General features: G+C 39.7%; 1 protein-coding gene across 8 annotated transcripts in view; it reads left to right on the top strand.

Moving 5' to 3' along the window:
* The window catches only part of LOC119734339 (golgin subfamily A member 6-like protein 22), a 58,618-nt gene that overhangs the window by 5,379 nt on the left and 30,837 nt on the right, over positions 1-22,402 (top strand). For 6 of the 8 annotated variants that reach the window (XM_038207789.1, XM_038207790.1, XM_038207788.1 and 3 more), the window contains 6 exons: positions 1,831-1,946; positions 5,575-5,828; positions 7,045-7,303; positions 8,398-8,590; positions 13,812-13,897; positions 21,862-21,957. In XM_038207789.1, coding sequence (XP_038063717.1) covers positions 1,915-1,946; positions 5,575-5,828; positions 7,045-7,303; positions 8,398-8,590; positions 13,812-13,897; positions 21,862-21,957 — 920 coding nt within the window. In that variant the 5' untranslated portion in view covers positions 1,831-1,914. Of the gene's footprint in view, positions 1-1,830; positions 1,947-5,574; positions 5,829-7,044; positions 7,304-8,397; positions 8,591-13,811; positions 13,898-17,197; positions 17,284-21,861; positions 21,958-22,402 lie in introns of all 8 variants that reach the window. The other 2 variants (XM_038207793.1, XM_038207791.1) reach the window with 1 other exon arrangement.

Raw genomic sequence — 22,402 nt, 5'->3', positions numbered from 1 at the left:
GGGAATAAATGTGTGCTTTGGAGGTTTTAATCCCTCTGTTTAAGACCGCTTGGGTAATTATCAGCACCCAGACCAGTGTTTCCCCTGGCTAATGAACTGGGCGAGGTGGTAACAAGATGATTGAAACGAAATTTATGCAGTCTGCAAACTGAAAAGAATGCAGCACACTCACAGAAATGCGCGATGATTCCAAAAACACATCGAAACTGTGAGTTCTTGATACTGGAGGTAAAGGAAAACGCTCATATATTACTCAAAATGATCTTTTTTCAATTGATATTTCCTTTATTGTAAATCTTCACAGCGAGGTGGTGATATTGGCAAAAATTGAGCGAGGTGGTCACTAAAAGTAGCGAGGTGGGCCACCTCATGTTTCAATGGGCAGGGGAAACACTGACCCAGACTCCAAGCGGTCTTAAACAGAGTGATTAATACCGACCAAGCACATATTTATTCCCATTCATAAATACCTTTTCGGTCAAAAAAAAATCAAACTTTTCTGTCAAATAAAACACGATTTTGTTCAACAGGTTCACTTCATTTTTTGAAACACCCCTTTAGCTAAATAATGGTGTGTCCAGCTCGGGAATAAGATGTAAACAACTCCTTTAATGGAGATTGGCGCGCGCGTCGCGCGTACTGTGCGATATCGCGCAGATTGCACCTGGGGCGTTGTGTTGTGAATTTAGGACTTTGAAATAATGACGCACTGGTAGTGAGTGTGCAGGGTTTATTTTTTAAAACGATAAGTCGGTGAAGGGAAAATGTAATATAAAATTATTCTGGTTGGAACATTTTTCTGTGTTGTCTGATGTTAAGTCAATTTACATTTACATGTAGGGGCGGGCATATTTTTGGTACATGAATGTGAACTTGTGCGCTCATACTAGGAAATAACTGATCATAAAGGCTAATTGTAATTCATGCTAAATGTAAGGGCAAATGAAATTTGACATGAAAGTTACAACTTTTTTGAGTAGAAATGTACTTGACATTTTTTTAATTTGCGGCAGGAATACATAAACTGTACTTGCTGAAAAGTCACTTTTCACGTTTATTTTTCTGCTGAATATGACTAGGAACCGGCCATGTTACTTGGAAGACTGAAAATCAGTTCAAGAAAGTGTAGTGGGATTGGAACCTGCAACATCGGAAACCAAATCCAGGTGTTCTACCATACCAAAATGAGCTATCCAGCTTCTGATGCGTGTCTGTGAACAGAGACAAGACAAATTTTAGAGACCACAACTGTATATATTTTACATAATTTGTATGCTTGTGGAGACATTTCTTTGTTCTCGTGTACTAAAGTTTTCGAGTTTGAAAGTACAGTTTCAAAATGCTCTTATTTTAACCAGAATTAATTTCCTTGGCTGAAATTCGGATTTAATATCCCTTTTTCTAAAACCCTACCATTTGCCATGTTTGCGACAGATCAACTTGCCGTGGAAATTCCTAGTTTTTAAGTAAAATCCATATCTATTTTGTGAAAACCTTGTGGAGACGTATTCATTGCCCTGTGGAGACGTATACAATCTTTTGTTCCCTATTGTGTGCATGTCTCCAGAGGGCACGGTGTACGCAGTATTTATAGAAAAAAATGTAGATGAAAGGCAAAACCGAATTTTGAAATCAAGAGACATCAGCATATGTACAGTAAGTTGAAGAGCTCAGTTGGAAAAGCACTCTGGTGTTGACATGGTCGTGGGTTCAAATCCTGCTTCAATCGAAAGATAACCTAGTGAATTTTTTTTGGGGGGGGGCCTTGTGACTGACATGTTTTTGATGAAAACCAAAACTGTAGCTTGTACATGCTTTATATTTTGACAGTGTATTCAGTGGTGAGTTTGCTCCGTGGACCGTGCGTGTGACTGATTAACACACTGTACATGTAGCCGTATAGCGTCAGCCAAGATGTGGCAAAGCTTTATTGATGGAGATGCGGGGTAAGCTGTCTTTCAATATAGAATAGTTTAATCCTTCCCTTCCTCAGGGGCATTTTTATGCAGTTGTTTGCAGGCATGCAACTTTTCCTCGGATCAGCTGATTTCCTCGTTTTTCACTTCACACTTATGCCATTAAAGAAAAACACTGTACAAAGTCTTTTAAAGATTTCCTTATTTTTGTGCGTGTTACTTCCAAGTTGCATGCCTGCTGTTTAGCAGAGAAATATTGCTTAACAAATTTATGATTTGCATAGCAGTACCGGTATTAAACCAATGGCAAAATGAGACAGAACTGGGCACAGGCTGTAGTGGAGAAAAATACAAAAAACCAAATGAGGGTGATTTTTGTTGTTGATTTTTCAGATTTATTGATATTTGTAATCTTTGATATAAGTCTACTACACAAAGTGAAAAGAAATAGTATAACAATTGTTGAATGAAAGGTTTTGTTTTAGGAAAACAATTGGCATCATTCAAATTTACGAATACAAAACTCGACACTTTAAAGGCCTTTTCTCAGTATTTTACTTGTTTTTAAATGTCGGTAAATGCGAGCTTTAAACTACCATAACTTGTTGACAGAATGTCCGACTGAAGTGCAACAAATGTTATTGAAAGGAGAATTCTGTTCTCTTTCCTAATACCTGCAAACCCTCATTTTGACCCCGGCGCAGTTCTGTCTCATTTTGCCAGAATGCCTTGCTTATTTTATGTGCTTAGCGCATCTCTATGCTAAGAAGCACTGTGAAATAAGCATCTGGTCAGAAGGCTAAGCTCCGGGAGATTATCTCCTGTTGGTTAACATCTGGGAGCTTTCCCTGAGTTGACTTTATGTAGCCTACATTTTGGCTTGCTGACTATACCTAAATGAATGCATGTAATCCTATTATCTATGTAAATGCCATGGTGGTGGAGTTTAGGGGTGCACACCTTTGAATAGGCCTAAACCCATCCTCAAAGCTCATAAATAAAAGTTATAGACCCTACCCTCAATGTAAAATAAGAGAGCTCCGAGAGCTATACAACTGAGGAATTGAAGAGATATGGCAATGAACCTCTGTCCCGGACTTGAGGCTTCCAATTCTGAGCATTGTGGATGCAGTTGGGCTCGAAAGTGGCACAATTTTGCCATGTTGTGTAGGGATCATTTTTTTTGTTACTTTTTCGCTTTGGGAGAAAATAGCGGTCGTCGTCTTTGGATTAGAATGTCTCGAAAGGTCAATGGTCAAACCACCCAAAAATGAAAAGAAAATGAAAGATGACGTGTTGATCATCATTTTTCTGTGCAGCTTAAATACCTGTGAGAGTTCTGAGTATTTTTAAAAGAATTTTTGGATGCAATTGGGCTTGAAAGTGGTGCTATTTTGCCATGTTGTGGTGGGATCGTTTTTCAAGATGGTTACTTTTCTGCTTTGGGAAAAAATAGGGGTCATCTTCTTTGGGTGAGAATTTCTCGAAAAGTCAATGGTCAACCCACCAAAAAATGAAAAGAAAATGAAAGATGACGTGTTGATCATCATTTTTCTGTGCAGCTTAAACACCTGTGAGAGTTCTGAGTATTTTCAAAAGACCAGTTTTAAATTTTCACAAGTGACACAGACAGTTGGACAGTGAGTCAGAGACACATATACATATCTAGAGGGCACTGTGAGTAGGTTAACTCTCTGGAACCAATGGCAACATGAATGAAAGGGAGAACGCCCCATAGTAATTGTGACAGGTCTACCTTCGTCATTCACACAAAGTCCTCCTAAACCTGGTGTATTAGTGATAATGGTCCTGTAAGCTATTTAGAAAATTTCAGACAAGATTAAGAGGTTTTATACGGTATGTACAATGTACATCAAAATTCGGGCTGTGGATGAAATTAATAATTGGTACGAGATTCTATCAAATTTATTGCGTACCTTGTCCCTGGTAACATGGCAACGGATGCTGTGAGATTAGCTTTGGTTCAGCAGCGTCGGTGCCTACGGCCTTGCTATTGATTTCAATAATTAATAACGAGGTCTGTACACATTGACTCCTTTCATAACGTAACACTTCGTGCAATGGAGAAGGCTCTCTCGTGATTGGTTTACAGCTTTAATAGGGCTGTAACACATGGTACTTTGTACTGCATCCTATCCCAGGTGGACTCCCTTTCCTCCCTACGTTACAGAGGGAGTCCAGGGTATGAAGTGCTCAAAACCGGGCGATAAAATTTATGACCAATATTTTCAATATTTTTACCTTGTTGGAGAAGCCAATTTTTACGTCGTAGTATTCTATGTGTCCTTATCTATTGGGCCGCTGGGTTCAGGAATTCCATATGTGATGCTGACCGACCTTAATCAGGAAAATAAACTCTAAAGCAACGTTAAACTTGTACGTGTTTGTAGACTCTTTTCATCAGTTTCTCACCGCCGAGTCTATTCTAGTCGTACATGACGTACGTCCGTGTAGCGTGTAGTCTGGTTCCCTAGACCTGACAATTATTCTCGGCGCTCATATCACGTCTGGTCTGGGAGCCAGACTATGCAGCGCGAATATGCAGTGCGCACGCGCGATTTGCTTAGTAACCACCCTCATACGCACGCGCACTTACTTGAAGGCGCAGTCGCTAATCCAATGACCGAGCGTGTTTTCGCGCCAGTTACCAGAAACATGTTTCGGCTTTGGTCATTGGTTGAGCGTTTTCGTGACATCGGTTGGCTGGAGTGACGTCACGGTTCCAACCAAAACTAAACAAATGAGGGCGCTAGCGTGCGTGCGCGCTTTCGTGCGCACGTACATGTACATAACGTACGACTCGGGAATAAAACTGATGAAAAGAGACTACAAACACGTACAAGTTTAACGTTGCTTTAGAGTTTATTTTCCTGATTAATGTCGGTCAGCATTACATATGGAATTCCTGAACCCCTGGATCAGTAGAGAAGGACACATAGAAAATGAAGGCGTGAAATAAGCTTCTGTAACGAGGTAAAACGTAACAAAAATCTGGTCCAAATTTTGGGTGGTCTTATGTAGAGAATTCTCATCCTGGACGTCAGTTGTAATGAAATGAAGACTTCGTCCAACCTGGGCTATACTGCATCCCTTCTCCAAGGGACCTGACATGGGTGGAAAATCAAACAAAACAAAACAGAACAAAAAGCTCAAGTAGAATACTTTGAAAATAGCCGTGAAGGATTTGAAACTTGTTGTATTCAGTCATGGTGTATGCACATGAAGTGTAAGGCCAAAAAAAAAAAAAACGGTCTCCGGTCAGCGCGCGCGTCGATTTTAACCATGCACGTCATTCTTTTTTTTCTTCCAAAATGTTCCGCGGTAGCTCCAACAGCGCCCTCTGTTGCCGCACCTCCTCAATTTTTTTTTTACCAAAGAGCACCAAAGAGCAAAGAGCGTCGCTGCATCAATTCCGGAACTTCGGTCTGACCAGAGACCGACTATTTTTTTTTTGGCCTTAATTGTTGTTTTTTTTTCACTGGGGTTGGGCCAGATGTTAAGCTTGGGCTTTCTGCCAGCCTCCAGCATTCATCAGGCTTGTTGTATATTCTGTTTAATTTAATTGTTCATGAATTTAAAATTTTGTGATGTTTGGAAAGAAATCGAATCAAATAAAAAAAAAATCATGTTTTGACAGGCTATTCAACAAGTTTGGGCCAGCCCCTCTTCCAGCCATTTCCAGCAACCAGCCTGGTGCCCAGACTCCACAGCCCAATGACTACAACCAAATTATTCCCCTCGGCGGGCGCCGGTCTCAGCTGTCCAACGTCACTGCGGTCCCTGCCTATGCAGGGGACTACACAGAGAACAGACTACGACAGGTGGAGGACAGACTGAACATGTCTGAGCAGTCATGTCGGGCGTTACTGGAAGAAGTCGTCCGATTGAGAGGTAATAGGAAAAGTAACTTTGTACGTTAGTCAGTTGTGTGAACTCTTGTGTAAATGTATGACTACTCACATACAGTGTTCTATCTGTACATGGTAAACACAATTTTAACAGGGTGGTATACACGAAACGAGTAAAAAACTAAAGTCGCTGTAATGAGAGGTATCAATGAAGTCTAAATTCTTCTTTGTTGTTGCATGTAGCTGGAATGTTAATTAGATGATGTAACAATCAATAAGGTGCTAACTATTTTGCTAGAATAGAATTTTAGTAGGATGGCCTGCTCCTAAAAAAGTGGCAGGGCGGCTAACCCACCTAAAACTCCTCCTGTTTGGAAAACACTGTACATACCATGTACATGTATGCACTCTTTTTTGTGTCCATATCATGCCGAGCATGTACCTGTAGGACATGTTATTTCCAAAATTTGCCCAAACACTTGGCACTTCACTTGGTCTGAGGTGGGCAATTTTGGTTCCAAATTCCTGGCCATACATTACTTATGACGTTATGTATGTGAAGAGTGAAACCCAGGATTAAAATCTACATCCCCCAATGTCTCCCTGATGCAAAATTCTGGTAAAACAATACACAGTGTGTAAGGCCTTTAACACTTATCTGCCCATTTTGAAATCAACAAGGGTCCACCGTCAGTGTAGCTGGGTTCAATCAACATTGGTCCACAAACTGTTCACACTTGCACTGATTTATACACAGGTCAGTCATACATTTTCCTACCTCGGTACAGCCTCTTAAGCCTGGTTCTGACCAGGGCCGGGCCCAATTTCACGGCGCTGCTCAGCACAAAAATTTGCTTAGCACAAAAAAGTCTGGCTTATAAAAGTAGGTTACCAGCCAAAACTCCATGTGATTTTCATGCTACATGTATGCAAACAACAGCCGAATACCAAGCACGAGCACATCATATGGAGCTTTGGCTAGTAACCTGCTTTTATAAGCCAGACTTTTTTTGTGCTAAGCAAATTTTTGCGTTAAACAAATTTTTGCGCTTAGCAGCGCTGTGAAATTGGCCCCAGGGCTGAATTACACACCTGTTGCATATCATATCCATGTAGAAACCATTTGTTTGTTTTTGCTTGTGTGAAAGGGGGTGTCCGAATCTGAAGGTTTGACCATGGGTGGAACACAGAGATTTTGGATAGTGTGAATTCAAAAGGGCATTTACTCATGGTGATAACAAATGAAATTCTTAACCTAGGGGAGTTGAAGCAGTCGCACCTGCGCTCAGACGAAGCCATCCAGAGCGAGCGCCAATCCCGCCAGCAGCTCGCCGACAGCATCCGGTCCAGCAACGATCTGATTGGTCAGCTGGGAGCGAGGCTCAAGCGGGCCGAGGAGCGCGTGTCCGACGAGAGGACGGCCGTAGGGGCGCTGGTCAACCACACCAAGCAGGTGGAGCAAGCGGTGCTGGGGAGCCAACAAGAATTGGTGGCCAGGAGAGACCAGCAACTAACTAAGTAAGTAGGGGCACGTCTCAGTTCATATCCGTGACGAATTCCGGATAAGCTGCGGGTAGAATCATTCACTTTGTCTGGAAGAAGCTCTGCATTTGTCCTGGACGTGTTTCAGAAAATATTAATTAGCAACTGCTTGACTCACCAATACTGATAACTTTATTGCGGGAAGATTGCGGGGAAGTTCAGAGTTCTGCAACTTCTACCAGATACCCAGGACATGTCCAGAACTTGTCCAGAACTCGTCCTGGATATGAATCGAGACGGGCCCTAAATTATTCCTATATCAAGACTGAACTTTTGCTAAGCTCTGAAAGTATTTGCCTGGCACGAAGACAAGTTACGTGCCAACATGTCATGCAAGAGGTGTTGCATGTGTCTGGTTTCAAATTATTTATTGCTTATAAATTTGCTTGCAGGTATTTCCTGCTAAGCAACTCCTTGTATTGGGCCTGGATATTTTGTCCTCCGCTTGTGTCTAACCTTGCCTTTTCACACTACAGCCCTGTCACACACTGAGACTACCCCATACATGTATCTTCCCTGGTGAATTTGACCCCACCCATCTTTGTAAACACCAGCAATCCTGGACCCCCTACTCAGTTCTTGTTTGTAACTTTTTAGCAACAGCTCTCATTGGTTTTGTACATGAGTTTCAATCTTGGACTATCGGTCAATTATGGACGTACCCATATTGTTTGTGCACTAACCTTTTTGTCTTAGGCCCATGATTGCCGGTGTTTACATACTCACTTTTACATCAGTTGCAAAGAATTTTCAAGTTGGTTTAAGGCAAAGTATTGAAATTTGGAGGATATACATACTTTCCTAGGTAAATATGTCCAGGCAGTTAAGAATGAACTTCAGAGTTAAGGCCTGGTTCATACTGCCAGGATTGCGAATGTGATAACATGTGAGGACATAAAACATTTTCTGCAAAATTTTCCAGAGTTGCAATGTGTCCAACTTGTGTGAATCTCAGTGCAGAGACTTGCTGTGATGTCACAAGGCTTTTGAGAACGTCAGATTTTGATAGCACCTTGTTCAACTTTAACAAGTTGGTTTAAAAAGTCGTTTTGTGGTATTAAATCTGCTAGAATCGCTGAGCTTCGCAACGACTTGGACGAGGCCAATCGGCTGAGGGAGCAGCTGGAGAGAGCAACCACAACCTTGGTGGACGAAGTGCGAGCCATCAAGGGCAAAGTGGACACTCAGCACATGGAATCGACCAGCATTGTGCATGACGTCAAGGAGCGCACCAAGAGACTAGAGGAGGACAACAGAACACTGGTGAGGAGCAAAACATTCAAGTTTTCAAAAGTGTTGATTCTTTTCAAAAATCTTGTACAACTCTACAGGGTGTCCCCCCAAAAAATGCTCCACTCTCCTTTTTTTACAAATTCAAGCAAACCTGAATGCATAAATTTTCTTATTATGCATGGTAAGAATGCTATGTGTCTTGGTTGTTATCTACCAAAAAAAATTGGATCATACTATCAATCCACTAGGGACAGAAATGGTTAAATATGAACTCGCCTCCATTTGCCAACTGCGCTGGGGACTCAAATCACCAATTTTAAAATGTCGATTTTTGTCAAGTGTGCTTTTCAAAAATTCTACCTGGTAGCTATTATGAAAGACCAGTCATCAGTCGTTATCAAGCATACCAGAGAAAACCAACCAACCATGGCATTGTCCATTTATTGGACTTTGACTAAAAATACCTATTTGTAAATCAACCACACGTAACAATTGTTCACTTTTTTTGGTAGATAACAACCAAGACACATAGCATTCTTACCATGCATAATAAGAAAATTTATGCATTCAGGTTTGCTTGAATTTGTAAAAAAAGGAGAGTGGAGCATTTTTTTGGGACACCCTGTACATATGTCTTGTGATAAAATCGTCAGGAGTTTGGTTTAGAAGCAAACCAGGTTAACTTCACTGTGATTGTGTCCTTGGGCAAGGCATTTTACTGCATTTGGTGATGACCCTGTGTAGTTGCATGGGCTCCCTGCGTGAACAAGAGAGGGCGCTTTTTGCGTATGGGGCAATTCCACGGTAACGGAAGGACATTTTCGAAGGCTGAAATATTAGAAGTCACTAAAGCGAAACAAATTACGCAAAACATTAAAAACAAGTTTCAGTCAGTTTTTCAAGGCCAATACTTTCTCATGACAGAAACTGATGGCATTAGTACATATTTTTGTGTGTGTATTGGTAGAATACTTTCATATCACTATTAATCACATTTTTAGGATTAAAACAGGATTATTACGTAATCCTATTTTTTGGTACCGAAATGTATCAAAAATAAAATTCTGACTTCAAATCTTGAAAATATAAACTTTTAGCTTTCATTTGATGCCAAATTTGTTTAAGTCACATGTATTTGAATTTTTGGTGTCATGTCCACTTTGGTGTGGAATTGCCCTATGCGTAATGGTTTGCGCACCTATTGCACAAAGTACGCACAACTAAATTTATTCTGAATGCGCAAAGCCATAGCGTCTTTGCGTGAGTGTCAGGCGTCGTCAGCAATGCGTTCGAATGTCCCTCCTGGTGGTCTCCCCCAACTCTCCCTTTCTTACCGTTGAGGGGGTACTTGTGCACGGAGCCCATACTCCCAAAGGAGTGAACGTGTTTGAAGGAGTTGTTGTTGGCTAGTTGACCGATTGACCTACATGTAGCGCCGTTTGCGAGTTAACCACGTCCCTTCGACTACCCTGGAATTTTGTACGTTAAGTTTTGTTTGTCTCAGATTTTGCGCATTCCGTGTCCATTTGTATATCATGTAATTGGACAATATTTCACAAGCTGCGTTCATGTGATTCTACTGCGATAGGTTAATTTTCATCCTCTTTGAAGTAAAGTAATACGAACCTTTTTTTTGTCTAAACAACATGGATTTAACTTTGTGTCTTTGTTGTACTTGTATTTTCCTGCTCTGTTATGTGCATTGAGGTCGAAAAATATTTGATATTTGAAGTGTTAATACCTAAATGTTTGCTATTGTTACTGATGCTGTATATTGTGTAATGTTGATCTATGCATCTGTGTCCTCTACTTGGGAGTAACAGAAGGTAAGGATCGTTACTGAACGTGGTCCCCACTCATTCATTGCTGTGTGTTTCCTTCTTTGCCAAGCCAATAACAGTGCACTAAAAAGTCAATACAATATTGTCTCTGTACAAAATACATGTGTGAATCATGAAGTTCACTGTTTTTTCGTGGGACATTCAATGCAAAATACGCAGTTGGGCAATTCCACGGTTACTCACGGTACATTATTGATGTACTTTTGAGTTTCCTTGGGTTGTAATTACCTTACTGAAAAAGGTTTAATAACTGTTATCCCCATGGTAGATAGAGTAGACCTAGACCTACCTACATGTAAGCACCAAGGATGACATCCAGAAAAATGTGTTATGTATGATAAACAAGACGCACAAAATCAGTTACTCACGTTACGAAAATGTAACGTGAGTAACCGATTTTGTGTGTCTTGTTTATCATACAACATGACATAATACATTTTTCTGGATGTCATCATTGGTGCTTAGGTAGGTCTAGGTCTACTCTATCTACCATGGGGATAACAGCAGAGTTGTAACGAGTCACTGATTTTTGTGACTCGAGTCGAGTCGAGTCATTTTAAAGAAGTGACTCGAGTCGAGTCGAGTCATTAGGTCAACAAGGTCGAGTCGAGTCGAGTCGAGTCACAGAGTGTGGCCGAGTCGAGTCGAGTCGAGTCAAGTATTTAGCTCGAGTCAATTCGAGTCACAAATATTTGAACACTTAATTACAATAAAAAGCAACAAACACAAGAGAGAAAGAATACAAGGCACCAGTCTATTACGGAAATCCAAAGACATAAAGTATGCTGTATGGTACCCAACCAACAGTTTCCATTGCTAGCTCACGTCACAGATAAGAAGATGTGAAACTTCGGTCTTATAACTGGTTTGGCTTCGGGTCTAGATTTTGTTGTTCGCTGATCGCTGACAACGTTAAAACCTAATTGCATTATACAAAACTGTTTCTGATTATTTAAAGGTGGGCCCGTCCGTATCCATTTTTGTGTGTGAAATCGGGACATGAATTTAGCCAGCATTCCACCAAGAACTTCAAAATCGCCCGAAACCAATGATGAAACCACGGATTGAGAAATGCGTTTTAAGTCTGGTTCCGGGTTTAGCATTACATGCTATAGAACCACAAGGTGGGAGTCCGCGACACGGTGTATGTTTGTTGTTTCATTATGGAGGAAGGAAACAGACTGCCGCTGTATATAAACGTACATTATTCGCGAACATTAACGTGACGTGAACAAAAACTGGCAACGCGAACGGCGCGCGTAATTTTTATTCCTAGGAGGGTTAGGGGCAATGTCATGAATAATTCATGTTAATCCATGAGAACGGACAATGACATCAACAGCATTGTTGTTAGTTACTCAACTAGTTACAATACATTATTATTAAAGCATTTCAAAGAACGGTTGTCGTCGAGCTACCACACAGTAGCCTAGTGGATAGCGAGATGAGCTATGGATACAAAGATCCCTGGTTCGAATCCACGTCGTCGCTGCTCATTTTCATCAGCTATTTTTCTTCTCCAAATTTATCACTGAGATAATTTTAAATTAAGGGGAACATAGAACGAGAATCTAAGTCTTGCAATGATTCAAAGGAAAAACTGAATTATTCATGACATTGCCCCTAACCCTCCTAGGAAAAAAAATTACGCGAACAGCGCAGCGTAAGTCATTGCAAATATTTTTCGCAAGTAAGTTTTGTTTTTATTTTGGGACTTGAGTCTTATTAGCCTTCCTCGAGTCGAGTCGAGTCATTCTGATGAGGGACTCGTGTCGAGTCGAGTCATTTGCTCGTAGTGTCTCGAGTCGAGTCGAGTCATTTACCCGTCGGGACTCGAGTCGAGTCGAGTCACCAAAAAATGTGACTCGAGTCGGACTCGAGTCGAGTCATTGACTCGAGTCATTACAACTCTGGATAACAGTTATTAAACCTTTTCAGTAAGGTAATTACAGCCCAAGGAAACTCAAAAGTACTTCAAAAATGTAGCGTGAGTAACTGCGGAATTGCCCAGTTGCAGTAAGCAGCAACTGTTGAATAGAATGAAGACATATTTCAAAAGGGAAACTTAAAATGACTGATGGAGAAAGATTAGCATCAGTCTACTTCAGTAAAAAGTCAGGCAATTTCTGACTCTTTTGGCCACAAATTGCATATGAATTAATGTTTTATTTAATGGTCCGTGCAAACACATAAAAATGTATTGCGATTCCACTCTGTAATGATGTTGCCAGAGCAATTGTTTGATATGAGTTGAAATCAATTCGTCATCGGCACCACGAGTTGACACTCTCACACAAGTGGGTGTCAGTTCGTGAAAACCACGTAATCAACAATTTCAGTTCCATGAACTGACACCCGGTAGTGCTCGCCCACATCAGACACTGACGCAAAATAGGAAGATTTTCGTTTTCACCAACTGACACCCAAGCATGATGCGGCAATACAGAACGGAGAAAAACGGTTTGAAAGGTTTTACACGAATTTAATCCATCCGTATACTTGTGTGCTTACACAAACATTTTTTAAAACCGTTTTAATTGGTGAAGTTAACCCTAAAGGGGCCGGGTCTCAGCCGAGGGGGGGGGGGGCGGATTCGGTTCCCCCCCCCCAAGGATCGAGTGACGAAAAATTTTGAAACTCGGCACATGCATAGAGCAACTCTTCCTAAACATACCCAAGAAATTTCATGACTATAGGTCAAAGGGTTTTGGAATTATGGCTAATTAATTATTCATATGTATGAATGGCAATTCTGCTCTGTGTACACAACGTATATGTGAAAATTTAGTTTTCACGGCGCGTAGCGCCAGAAATTTTTTTGCTACGCGGCAACCCGTGGTCCGATTTTTATGTTTTTGGTCTCAAAAGATGCGCAAAGCTCGAGGCTAAAAAGTCATAACAGCTCGGGTTGCGAAAAAAATTTTTTAGAGGCTATCACGGAAAATGTTGAGGGGGGGGGGGGGTGGATTCCGCCCCCCCCCCCCCCCGGCCCCTTTAGGGTTAAGGTCAGTGTCAGTTCGTGAAACCAAAAATGTACGGGGTGTGCTTTAAAAGTGCCGCACTGTGGAGGATGTTAGTTCGTGAAACCCAATATATCCTGGTTCTGTAAAATACGCGCGCGTGCAGCGCACTCACGTGCAATTGAGTGTCAGTTCACGATGCCGATGACGATTTTGACACAGCCATCCCATCCTAATCTTGCACTTCAATCCAAACACATGTCAGTGAAATTAACAATTGTGGATCCTGTTTGACTAAAACCCCTAAGTTCTTGCTGTGATCAGCCCACACAGTCCTGTGTACCTACCTTATGTCAGTGGCTCTGTATGTGTGTACGTACATGTATGCCTTGTTTGACGATTGTGTTTATGTCCTCTGTGTGTCCACCTTGCACGTTTTCTCTCGTCTAGATCTCTAGATATCGCATCCAGCATAGCGACCAGGAGTTGAACTCTGACAAGAACCTGACCCAGCTCAGGTTACAGATGAGTGCCAGGTAGAGTATGTGTGGCTGGTGACCAGCCACGGTCAACCGGTATCCATCAACTCATTGCTACACGCGGGACCTGATGTCTTGTATATTGTCGGTCGCACCACAAAATGACATATCGTGGATAGTTGCCGCACCATGATTTGACGTATCCTGTGCGCAAAGTCCATAGACAATCCGTCACTTCCTGGTGCGGTATTAAAAACTATCATATTCGTCATTCTGTGGTGCACCCAGCGATATGTTTTGGTACAGTGGTGGTCATAGAGCTATATTGAATTGCTAATACACTAAACGAAAAAGAAAGTCCCCCCCCCCTTTCCAATACTTTTTTCCTCTAACTCAAAAACTACTGAGTACCTCTCGCTCAAATAACAATCAGTACAGAAATTCCTTAGCAATCCAGCCATACTCTCTATTTAGCAAAAAACAGTGATAATGTGTACGAATTTATGCAATTTATGACAAATGATACTGGAAACAGTTGCACTTTTGTATACGTGCAAGTTGTGGTTCACACTTAACTTGCACGCCTTGAAAAGTGCAACTTTTTATCGGTACCATGTGTCATCAATTGCATAATTTTGTACACATTATCACTGTTTTGGGCCAAACAAAGAGCATGGCTGGATTGCTAGGGAATTTGGTCGGCCGCCCACCATTTGAAATTTATACAAAATACAACTTTTCTTGAAAATGACTTCACACCAGGTGCCACAACTTTACGGGCGTTTAGACTTTCATTTACCATTTCGTAAAAATGTGGCAGTTTTGTTTTCCAATGTTTGCAAATGTTGTATATTCCCTTTAATACAATCGGCACATTTTTTTCCCCAGCATTTTGAATTGAAATTTAATTGGGCCTAACGCTAGAAAATAGCGTGATTATTATGAGTAAATGGTATCCAGTGGTTTAATGGATCTACAGTTTAGGCCCACATGACCAGTTCTATATTGTTCCCGTTAATTTATTGCTGTCATTGGTCTCACGTGTAGCAGTCATTTGATGAGTCTGGTGTTGTGTGCGTGTGTGTAATGACTACTCATAAACGTGACAAATCGACTGTAGCGAAAGTCCTTGAAGCAGAGAACACAATGAGACAATTAGCATGTGATTATTGCAGTGCCCGCTCACTCATTCCTCACCGCTGTGCAACATGGAATGCAAAAGGTGCATGCCTTTTTGTATTCGCGAGTTTTTCGCGGGCGACTTGACTGCGAAGCGGCTGAAGTGGTCCGCGGGTGAAGCCTTGTAACTGCGCAATATTCCTTGGGTGTGGAATGGACAGAACTGTTTCACAGACCAAAGATATTCTCATTTGTAAATGATCATTGTAGGAAAATGCTGCAATGAAAGCCATGTAAAAAAAAAACTTAGTTTCTTGTTTCTGCCCGTTTCCTTTTTTCCCAACCAACTTGAATTATTGAATTTTTTTAAATTCATATTTGCACATAAATTGTCACACATATATTGTCAGTATATTGTCTTTTTATTTGTTTTCAACAAAATTGTTGCTATGTAAAAGTGTCATGGCTTCTTTGGACACAATTTTGTATTAGCAACAATTCGAGAAAATTGAAGAAATCCATCTGCCGTCTTGGAAAACTCGCCATCTTGGGGAGGGGGGAGTGCCCGCCTCCTTTATTTAAAAAAAAAAAGGGTCCGGATGACAAACTACTAATTTTTTTTCATACTTGGCATAACAATACATGCCATGAAGTTTTCATTGACACTGCATTTTGTATTTTTGTTGTGCCGGAAAAAAAATAAGAAATTTATGAAAAATACAAAATAAAACAAGAGAAAAGTGCTTCATTTTGTTTTGGCTGAAACTGAAGAGATAGCATCCGAAAAGCTTTAACATCTTATTCCGCAAGGAATATTTATTTCTTGTGAAGTGGGCCTGATTTGATGAATTTGTCTCAAAAGTTGAATGTCTCATTTTGTTCTTGCTTTTCAAGTGAAACTCTCCTACAGTCATCACCGGCATGCCTTTAATCATTTTTTTGTTTACTCATCATCATTTGCAGTGTATCATGACTCACATTTTGTTTTGCTAACCGTTAATTAATAACAGCTTTGATATGACAGATTTTTTTCATCTTCGATTGACAACAGCTAACAAAGGAAAATGAGTATACATGTATATTTCATATGATGTGAGGATGCTCCAAAAATGAAACCCATTTTGATTTTGGCTACACTGACATTATGTTTTAATACTGAGCTTTGTACTAGGGCAAAACCCAGTGTTAACTGTTACCTTTCCGGGATGCAATAAACAATCATTCAAGAAACTCACTTGGAAAAAGTTGTGAAACTTGAGTTTCATTTAACATGCATCCCAATGAGAATTGTTTTCGTGTTGCTGAAAGAACACTTACTTTTGAACTTTAAAACGGTATTTGTGTTCAAAATTCTGTAACTTGAAAAGTACATTGAGTGATTTGAATGATTCTTGTACTAAAAGGAAGCTTAATAACTGGGCTTTCATATCCTGGATATTTGAAAGTGCTACTGGCAAAACTTCATTCAAAATTGGTCCTGCCATTTGGGTTTCCATTTTTTTTTACTCGCCCTGTACAGAGGAACTTGGTCAATTGAGAATTTATACAGGGTGAGTAAAAAAAACCAAAACTCAAATGTCGGGACCATTGTTTTAGTGAAGTTCTTCATGTAGCACTTTATTATGAAAGCCCAATTCATAAGCTTTCTTTTAGTACAAAAATCATTCAAATCACTTATGTACTTTTCAAGTTACGGAGTAACCGACATTTTAAGGTTCTGTCCACGGATCACAAACAGTTCAGTGTTCTTTCAGCAAAACGAAAGCAAATCACATACTGTAAGGATGTGTGTGAACTGTTTTCGTTTTGCTGAAAGAATGCACACCTTCTTTGTGATCCGTGGACAGAACTTTAAAACGGTGGTTGTGTTTAAAACTCCATAACTTAAAAGGTACATAAGTGATTTGAATGATTCTTGTACTAAAAGAAAGCTTATGAATGTGGCTTTTATATCCTAGATTTTGAAAGTGCTGCATGCGAAACTTCACTTAAACAATGGTCCCGACATTTGGTGTTTTTTTTTTTTACTTAAAGCCATTAGACTGTTAGTCTGGAACATCAATTTTATTATTGGAGTCAGGTTTCAGAATGTCTTAACTACAACATCATTCAATTCAGCATGGCAACGTACATAAATGTACATGTGTACTCATTTCCCCATCCATTCATTGCATGACTTTGGTGCCATTTCTCATCTGCGGGGCTTTCTGTTCATGAATATTTTAATGCTGCTTATATAAGATGGATCACCAGCGTAAAATGCATGAGAGTCAACACTCATCCGAGCAGACTACATCTCTGCTCAGGACTCAGCTGGATGCTAGGTAACTGCCTAAAACCTTCCATTTCTCTCTCCTCACATTGATATCAGCATTCTATAATCCTTGCCTTTCCTATTTTTGTAATATGAACTTTGTGTCGGGTGATGTTAATCAATATTAGGTTGTGGGTTCGAACCCCACCGGAGTGATTTTTTTCCAACTTTCACTCGAGAGGTGGCACACTGAGTATATAGTGTTAATAAGTCGGTGAAGGGCAAAACCTAATTTTGACTTTCCTATTTTGTTAACTGCATTTGTATCACCAAAATCCAAACAGGAGTGTAGAGTTTTTTTTCCCCAAAATGTTGAAAATTAAGGATGTGATATTTATATGTTTTACACTTCTAAAGGGATATATACTTGGAATGCGTCCAGTTCGGCTACAAAACGAGTTTGAAACAAAACAATATTTATCGGAAAGAGCATTTAAAAGAATGATGTAACTTTCCACACAACAGTTCTTTTAAAGCCGGGCGTTTTGGGGTTATTCTTACGAGAACAAATTGCAGGGTTCAACATTTTGGCTCTTGAAAAGCGAGCTGTTGGGTGCTAGTCGTGAATCCAGCCGCACGTGTTCCACCAGTGCATCGCATTCTGTGGACGGGCGGGAAACAAAATGTGTGTATTGGTGCTGTGTGTATTTTGTGTCACACACACTGTACTTTGAATTGACACGGCTAGAAATACATGTACATCCGTATGCCATAAATATCTGCTGCATCCGATGTAAACAACCAGGGTTTTTTTCCCATCATTTCTCAGTAACTTCCTTTCCTTTCAACCAGACCTTTGAATTAAGATAAGTAAACGATCCAAAACATAACAAATTTCGGGGATTTCAGGCCGTGAAGCCCCTTTAAATGAAAACAATTCTAAATCCGTTTACCACTTTTCAACAAAAAAAATGTTTAAACAAAACCTGCATTTTAAATAAGTAACCGACGTTCACTCCATCTTCCTTTGAGTTAAACGTACAAAGCACAAGTAATTAACGATGTTTTTAAACCTATTTGATATACAAAACCTTAGAAGCGCTGCAGTGCTTGATAACATTCAGGGTTCACGTAGTTAAATTTTTATTTTTTCAATGACTGGCCGCTATTTATTATGTCAATCCATGGCCATTGTTGATTTTGTCATGTCAATCACGCCGGTCTGCAGACATAATAGGCAGGCATCGGCCTTTGTGAAATGCCTAAATGTTTAAACATTTAAACAGTATTCTAAATATTTGCTGAACGTTTGCAATATTAAATGCAAATTCACATCCTCATTGCAGATTTGAAGCGATAAGTACATTTTGATACTTTTTGAAAATTACGGAACATTTGACATACCGGTTGACAAGCCCCATTCTTATGACTACACTTATAAAAGAGAATGTACATCATTGGATTTTGCTGTAATTTTCAGAAATAAACTATTTGAGGGGTTAGTATGATAGATCAAATTTTGTTACACTGACATGTTTGAAGTTTTGTGTTCGAAAATGCTGGAAAAACCAAGAGAAACAAAAATGTTCAAGTAGTCTGGTTCCCTGACTCCACTAAATATGAAATGGATCAATTTATAGATGCCGGAAAATTGTAAGGTAACGGAACTGCAGTCTAGCTGGCCTGCACCCGTTTGTGAACATGTTACCAATAGCAAACAAAATTGAAAAAATGGTAAATTTGGAGCAGTAGTTGAAAAATAGTTAGGTTTTTCCATCTGTGGTCGGCCGACCACCGTTGGAAATGTACACAAAAATACAATTTTCTTGAAAACGACTTCACACCAGGTGCCATAATTTTGCAGGATGCTTTAGACTGTCATTTACCAACATTCTAGTATAGTATTTCATAAAAACGTGGTAGTTTTATTTTTCGATGTTTGCAAATGTTGTATATTCCCTTTAATTTCTTATAACTGAAATTTGCCAGCATGATTAATTATGGTAAACCATTGGAGCTTTTTGCATGTTTTCCTTGAACACGGCCAGTAACAAATGAATTATCTACTCTGTTGGACTTCCTGAGTAAATACATCAAAACACTCTCGCTATTCCCAACAATAACATGTAAGTGTTTTCATGGCAGCTTTTGTGCACACTGAATAGCACTTTTTGTGAGTAGTGGTTGTCATGGTGATCGTGTCCATTTTAAGCCATTTACGTCAGCACCGATTTTTGTGTGTGAAATTTAAATTCAAAAGATTCAAAAGAAGTAAAGTCCATTCACGCTGGATGTCTGAATCTGAAGCTTTCCTTTATATTATCAACTACGGTAGTAATTATCGACTACGGTAGTAATTAAGTGTCTGGCTTCTTAAAAATAATTTACATCCAAAGTGACATTTAATGGTCAGATTTTGCCAAGTTTGGATTTTCTTAAGTGAGCACTGGAAAAAGTACTCCCAAATATTGAAAGTAGTGGAGAAAACATAAAAATAAACGTACATTCTCGGTAGCTATTCACTTCCATGCTGATAATTTTAATTTCCCAGAATGCTTGGCAGATGATACCTGACAATTCCTGTTGATCTAATGTTAATTTGTAAACAGAAAACATGTTGTTGTTTGGAGAAAAAAATATATACATATTTCCCAGTACATAAACCAACAAAAACTCAAAACAATGATTAAAAAGTTTTTGAATGATTCACCATGGTGACCATGGAGATGCCAGAATTTGTTTTGGCACAATACAGAGCCCAAGGAAAGTAATTCAATGTCATGCTTGGCCCAATTTAATGGTGCTGCTTACTGTTAAGCGAAAAATCCCTGCTTACTATAGCAGAATATTCCATGCTTGCGCTAAGCATATTTCACGGGTTAGCGAGGAATTTTGGCATCTGCGCATGCGTACATCCCGTAACTAAGAATTCTGTGCTTACAGGGTTAGCACGGAATTATTCTGCTAGCGCAACATGCAGATCAAAAACGAGGAATTCTGTGGTTAGTAGAGCCATAAAATTGGGCCCAGATGTACCGCAGCAAGAGTAATTATTTTCAAAGAGATATCTTCCACCTGAGTTGATCTTCATATTTTATTAGACGTAAATACAAAAAATTGCCCAGACATGTTCATATTAGCGGTCCAGGCCTGCTGCATCGATGCAGAAAATGCCTTATTGAAGTGTACGGATATTAAAAGCGCTCCTTTGTAATGAAAGAACAACCTTGACAATGAGCAGGTCATTGTTGGCAAAGCTACGCTTGAACTTCCTCCAAAATTTGCCGGCAATTAAGGGGTTTCGGCTCACTGATTCGGAATGGGATCCGTTCACCATAAATTACCTGGCATAAAACATTGATCATGCATCAAGGATTATGCTACTTTACATAATTATCATTGATTACTAAATCAGAAACATTTCAAGGAAATTTAATTCAAGGTTTTTTAAACCCTCATTGAAATTTCCACAACTCCATTTGGTAAATTTATTTTGTTTTCATCTCATATTTTCTTTACTTTGCAATATTGTCTTGTGAAGATATGGTATCCTCTTTCGATAACCATTGACCAAATATTGACACAGATCCTACGGTCAGAAAAATTAATCTTTTTTTTTTTAGGATTTCTGATTCTATTTTTTTAATTTTGCCAGTTTGTGTTCTGTCCATGAATCTGCTCTCTTGCTGTTCTGATGTTCTTTCTAATTTCTATTTTTTTTTTTTTTTAATTTTAAAGCATGTTTCACATTCTGTTTATCCATTAAAAGCATGACTACAGTACATTGCAATTTAAAGTTAACCTGGGAATGGGAAATTCTTTTCATACTTTTAATTTTCCCAAAAAAATTATGTCCAGTTCACTATCATGACTATTGTGAAAAACTTACCCCACCTTTGGGAAAAAAAATCTCACTCCATTTCACACAAGTGGGAAAACATTCCCAAACTTTTTCACACACAAATATCAGGTGTTGGTGGAATGTGAGCAGTTAGGATTCATTGTTTGCATGCATGTGCAGTTTCATTTTCATGTTCAGTACTCATCTCTTGACAATTTGATTGGGAATTTGAAGTTAAGTCCTCAAAAGTCAGTCACAAGTCATCTAGTTTAAAGTCATGTGCCAGATTTTTTAAAGAAAAGTGATGGAAATCGAATTAGGTGTTGCCCTTCATGTATACTGTACATGTATACAAACACTTATACTCAGTGTGTTACCTCCTGAGTAAAAGTGAGAAAAAATCACTCATCAATCACGACCTCCTGCTTTCTAGTGCAGATGTCTTACCACTCGACCACGGAGCTAACAGGATCGGTTGGCTGATTTGAATATGATGTAAATACTAGAAAGCAGGAGGTCGTGGGTTCGAGTCCCAGCCGAGTGATTTTTTTCCAACTTTCACTCGGGAGGTAACACACTGAGTATATACAGTGTTTATACGTCGGTGAAGGGTAAAACCTAATTTGATTCACATCACCCCGACGCAAAATTCCATATTATGAATGATAGTGATTGAGGTGTTCCTTTGTCATTGTTCATTCCCTGTTACTTGGGACCTTAGTTGTGATTGGGCTTGTGATGGACTTGCGATGGACTCAACTGCAACTCTGCATGAATTTATTTTTTATCTTGCTTGATTTTTGGCAGACTTGGTGAGGTGAGGGATGTCTTGATGGATCTCAGGAATCGAGTCACCACGGAGGAGACGGAGAGAAGGCAACAAGAGCAGAACTTCTTCCTCAAGTAAATTTCTGTTATTTGCATGGAACTATATTAAATTACTAGAGCACTAACTCCTCATTCTTGTGCGCGGAGATTCTTTGAAGCCTTTCTGGGCGCAGACATGTGCGTGTTTGTAGAACACACTGAAAATAGATGGCTTGAATTTGGAAGTGTACTCTAAATGCAACGCGCAAGTAGAACATACACAATTTTCTTAAGTGCATGTTTATGGTTTGAAAAAAAAAAATGGTTAATCACCTGCAGGGGATACGCGCACACGTTGCACTGTTTGCGTAGAGCAAAACGAAACGCTCATTTTGCTGATCGTGCGTTTAGGTTTTGGGCGTATCGGATTCGATGACGCACTGGTATGGAATACAAATGCAGATATGCAAATAGACGTACAAAATGTGCACAAAATTTCTAGTTCTCCATACATGTAGGTTTCTGCACAAACATGGATGCA

This window comes from Patiria miniata, unplaced genomic scaffold (assembly GCF_015706575.1).
Source record: "Patiria miniata isolate m_02_andy unplaced genomic scaffold, ASM1570657v1 HiC_scaffold_27, whole genome shotgun sequence".
In the NCBI taxonomy this organism is placed as follows: domain Eukaryota; kingdom Metazoa; phylum Echinodermata; class Asteroidea; order Valvatida; family Asterinidae; genus Patiria; species Patiria miniata.
This window is presented reverse-complemented; position numbering and strand designations above follow the sequence as displayed.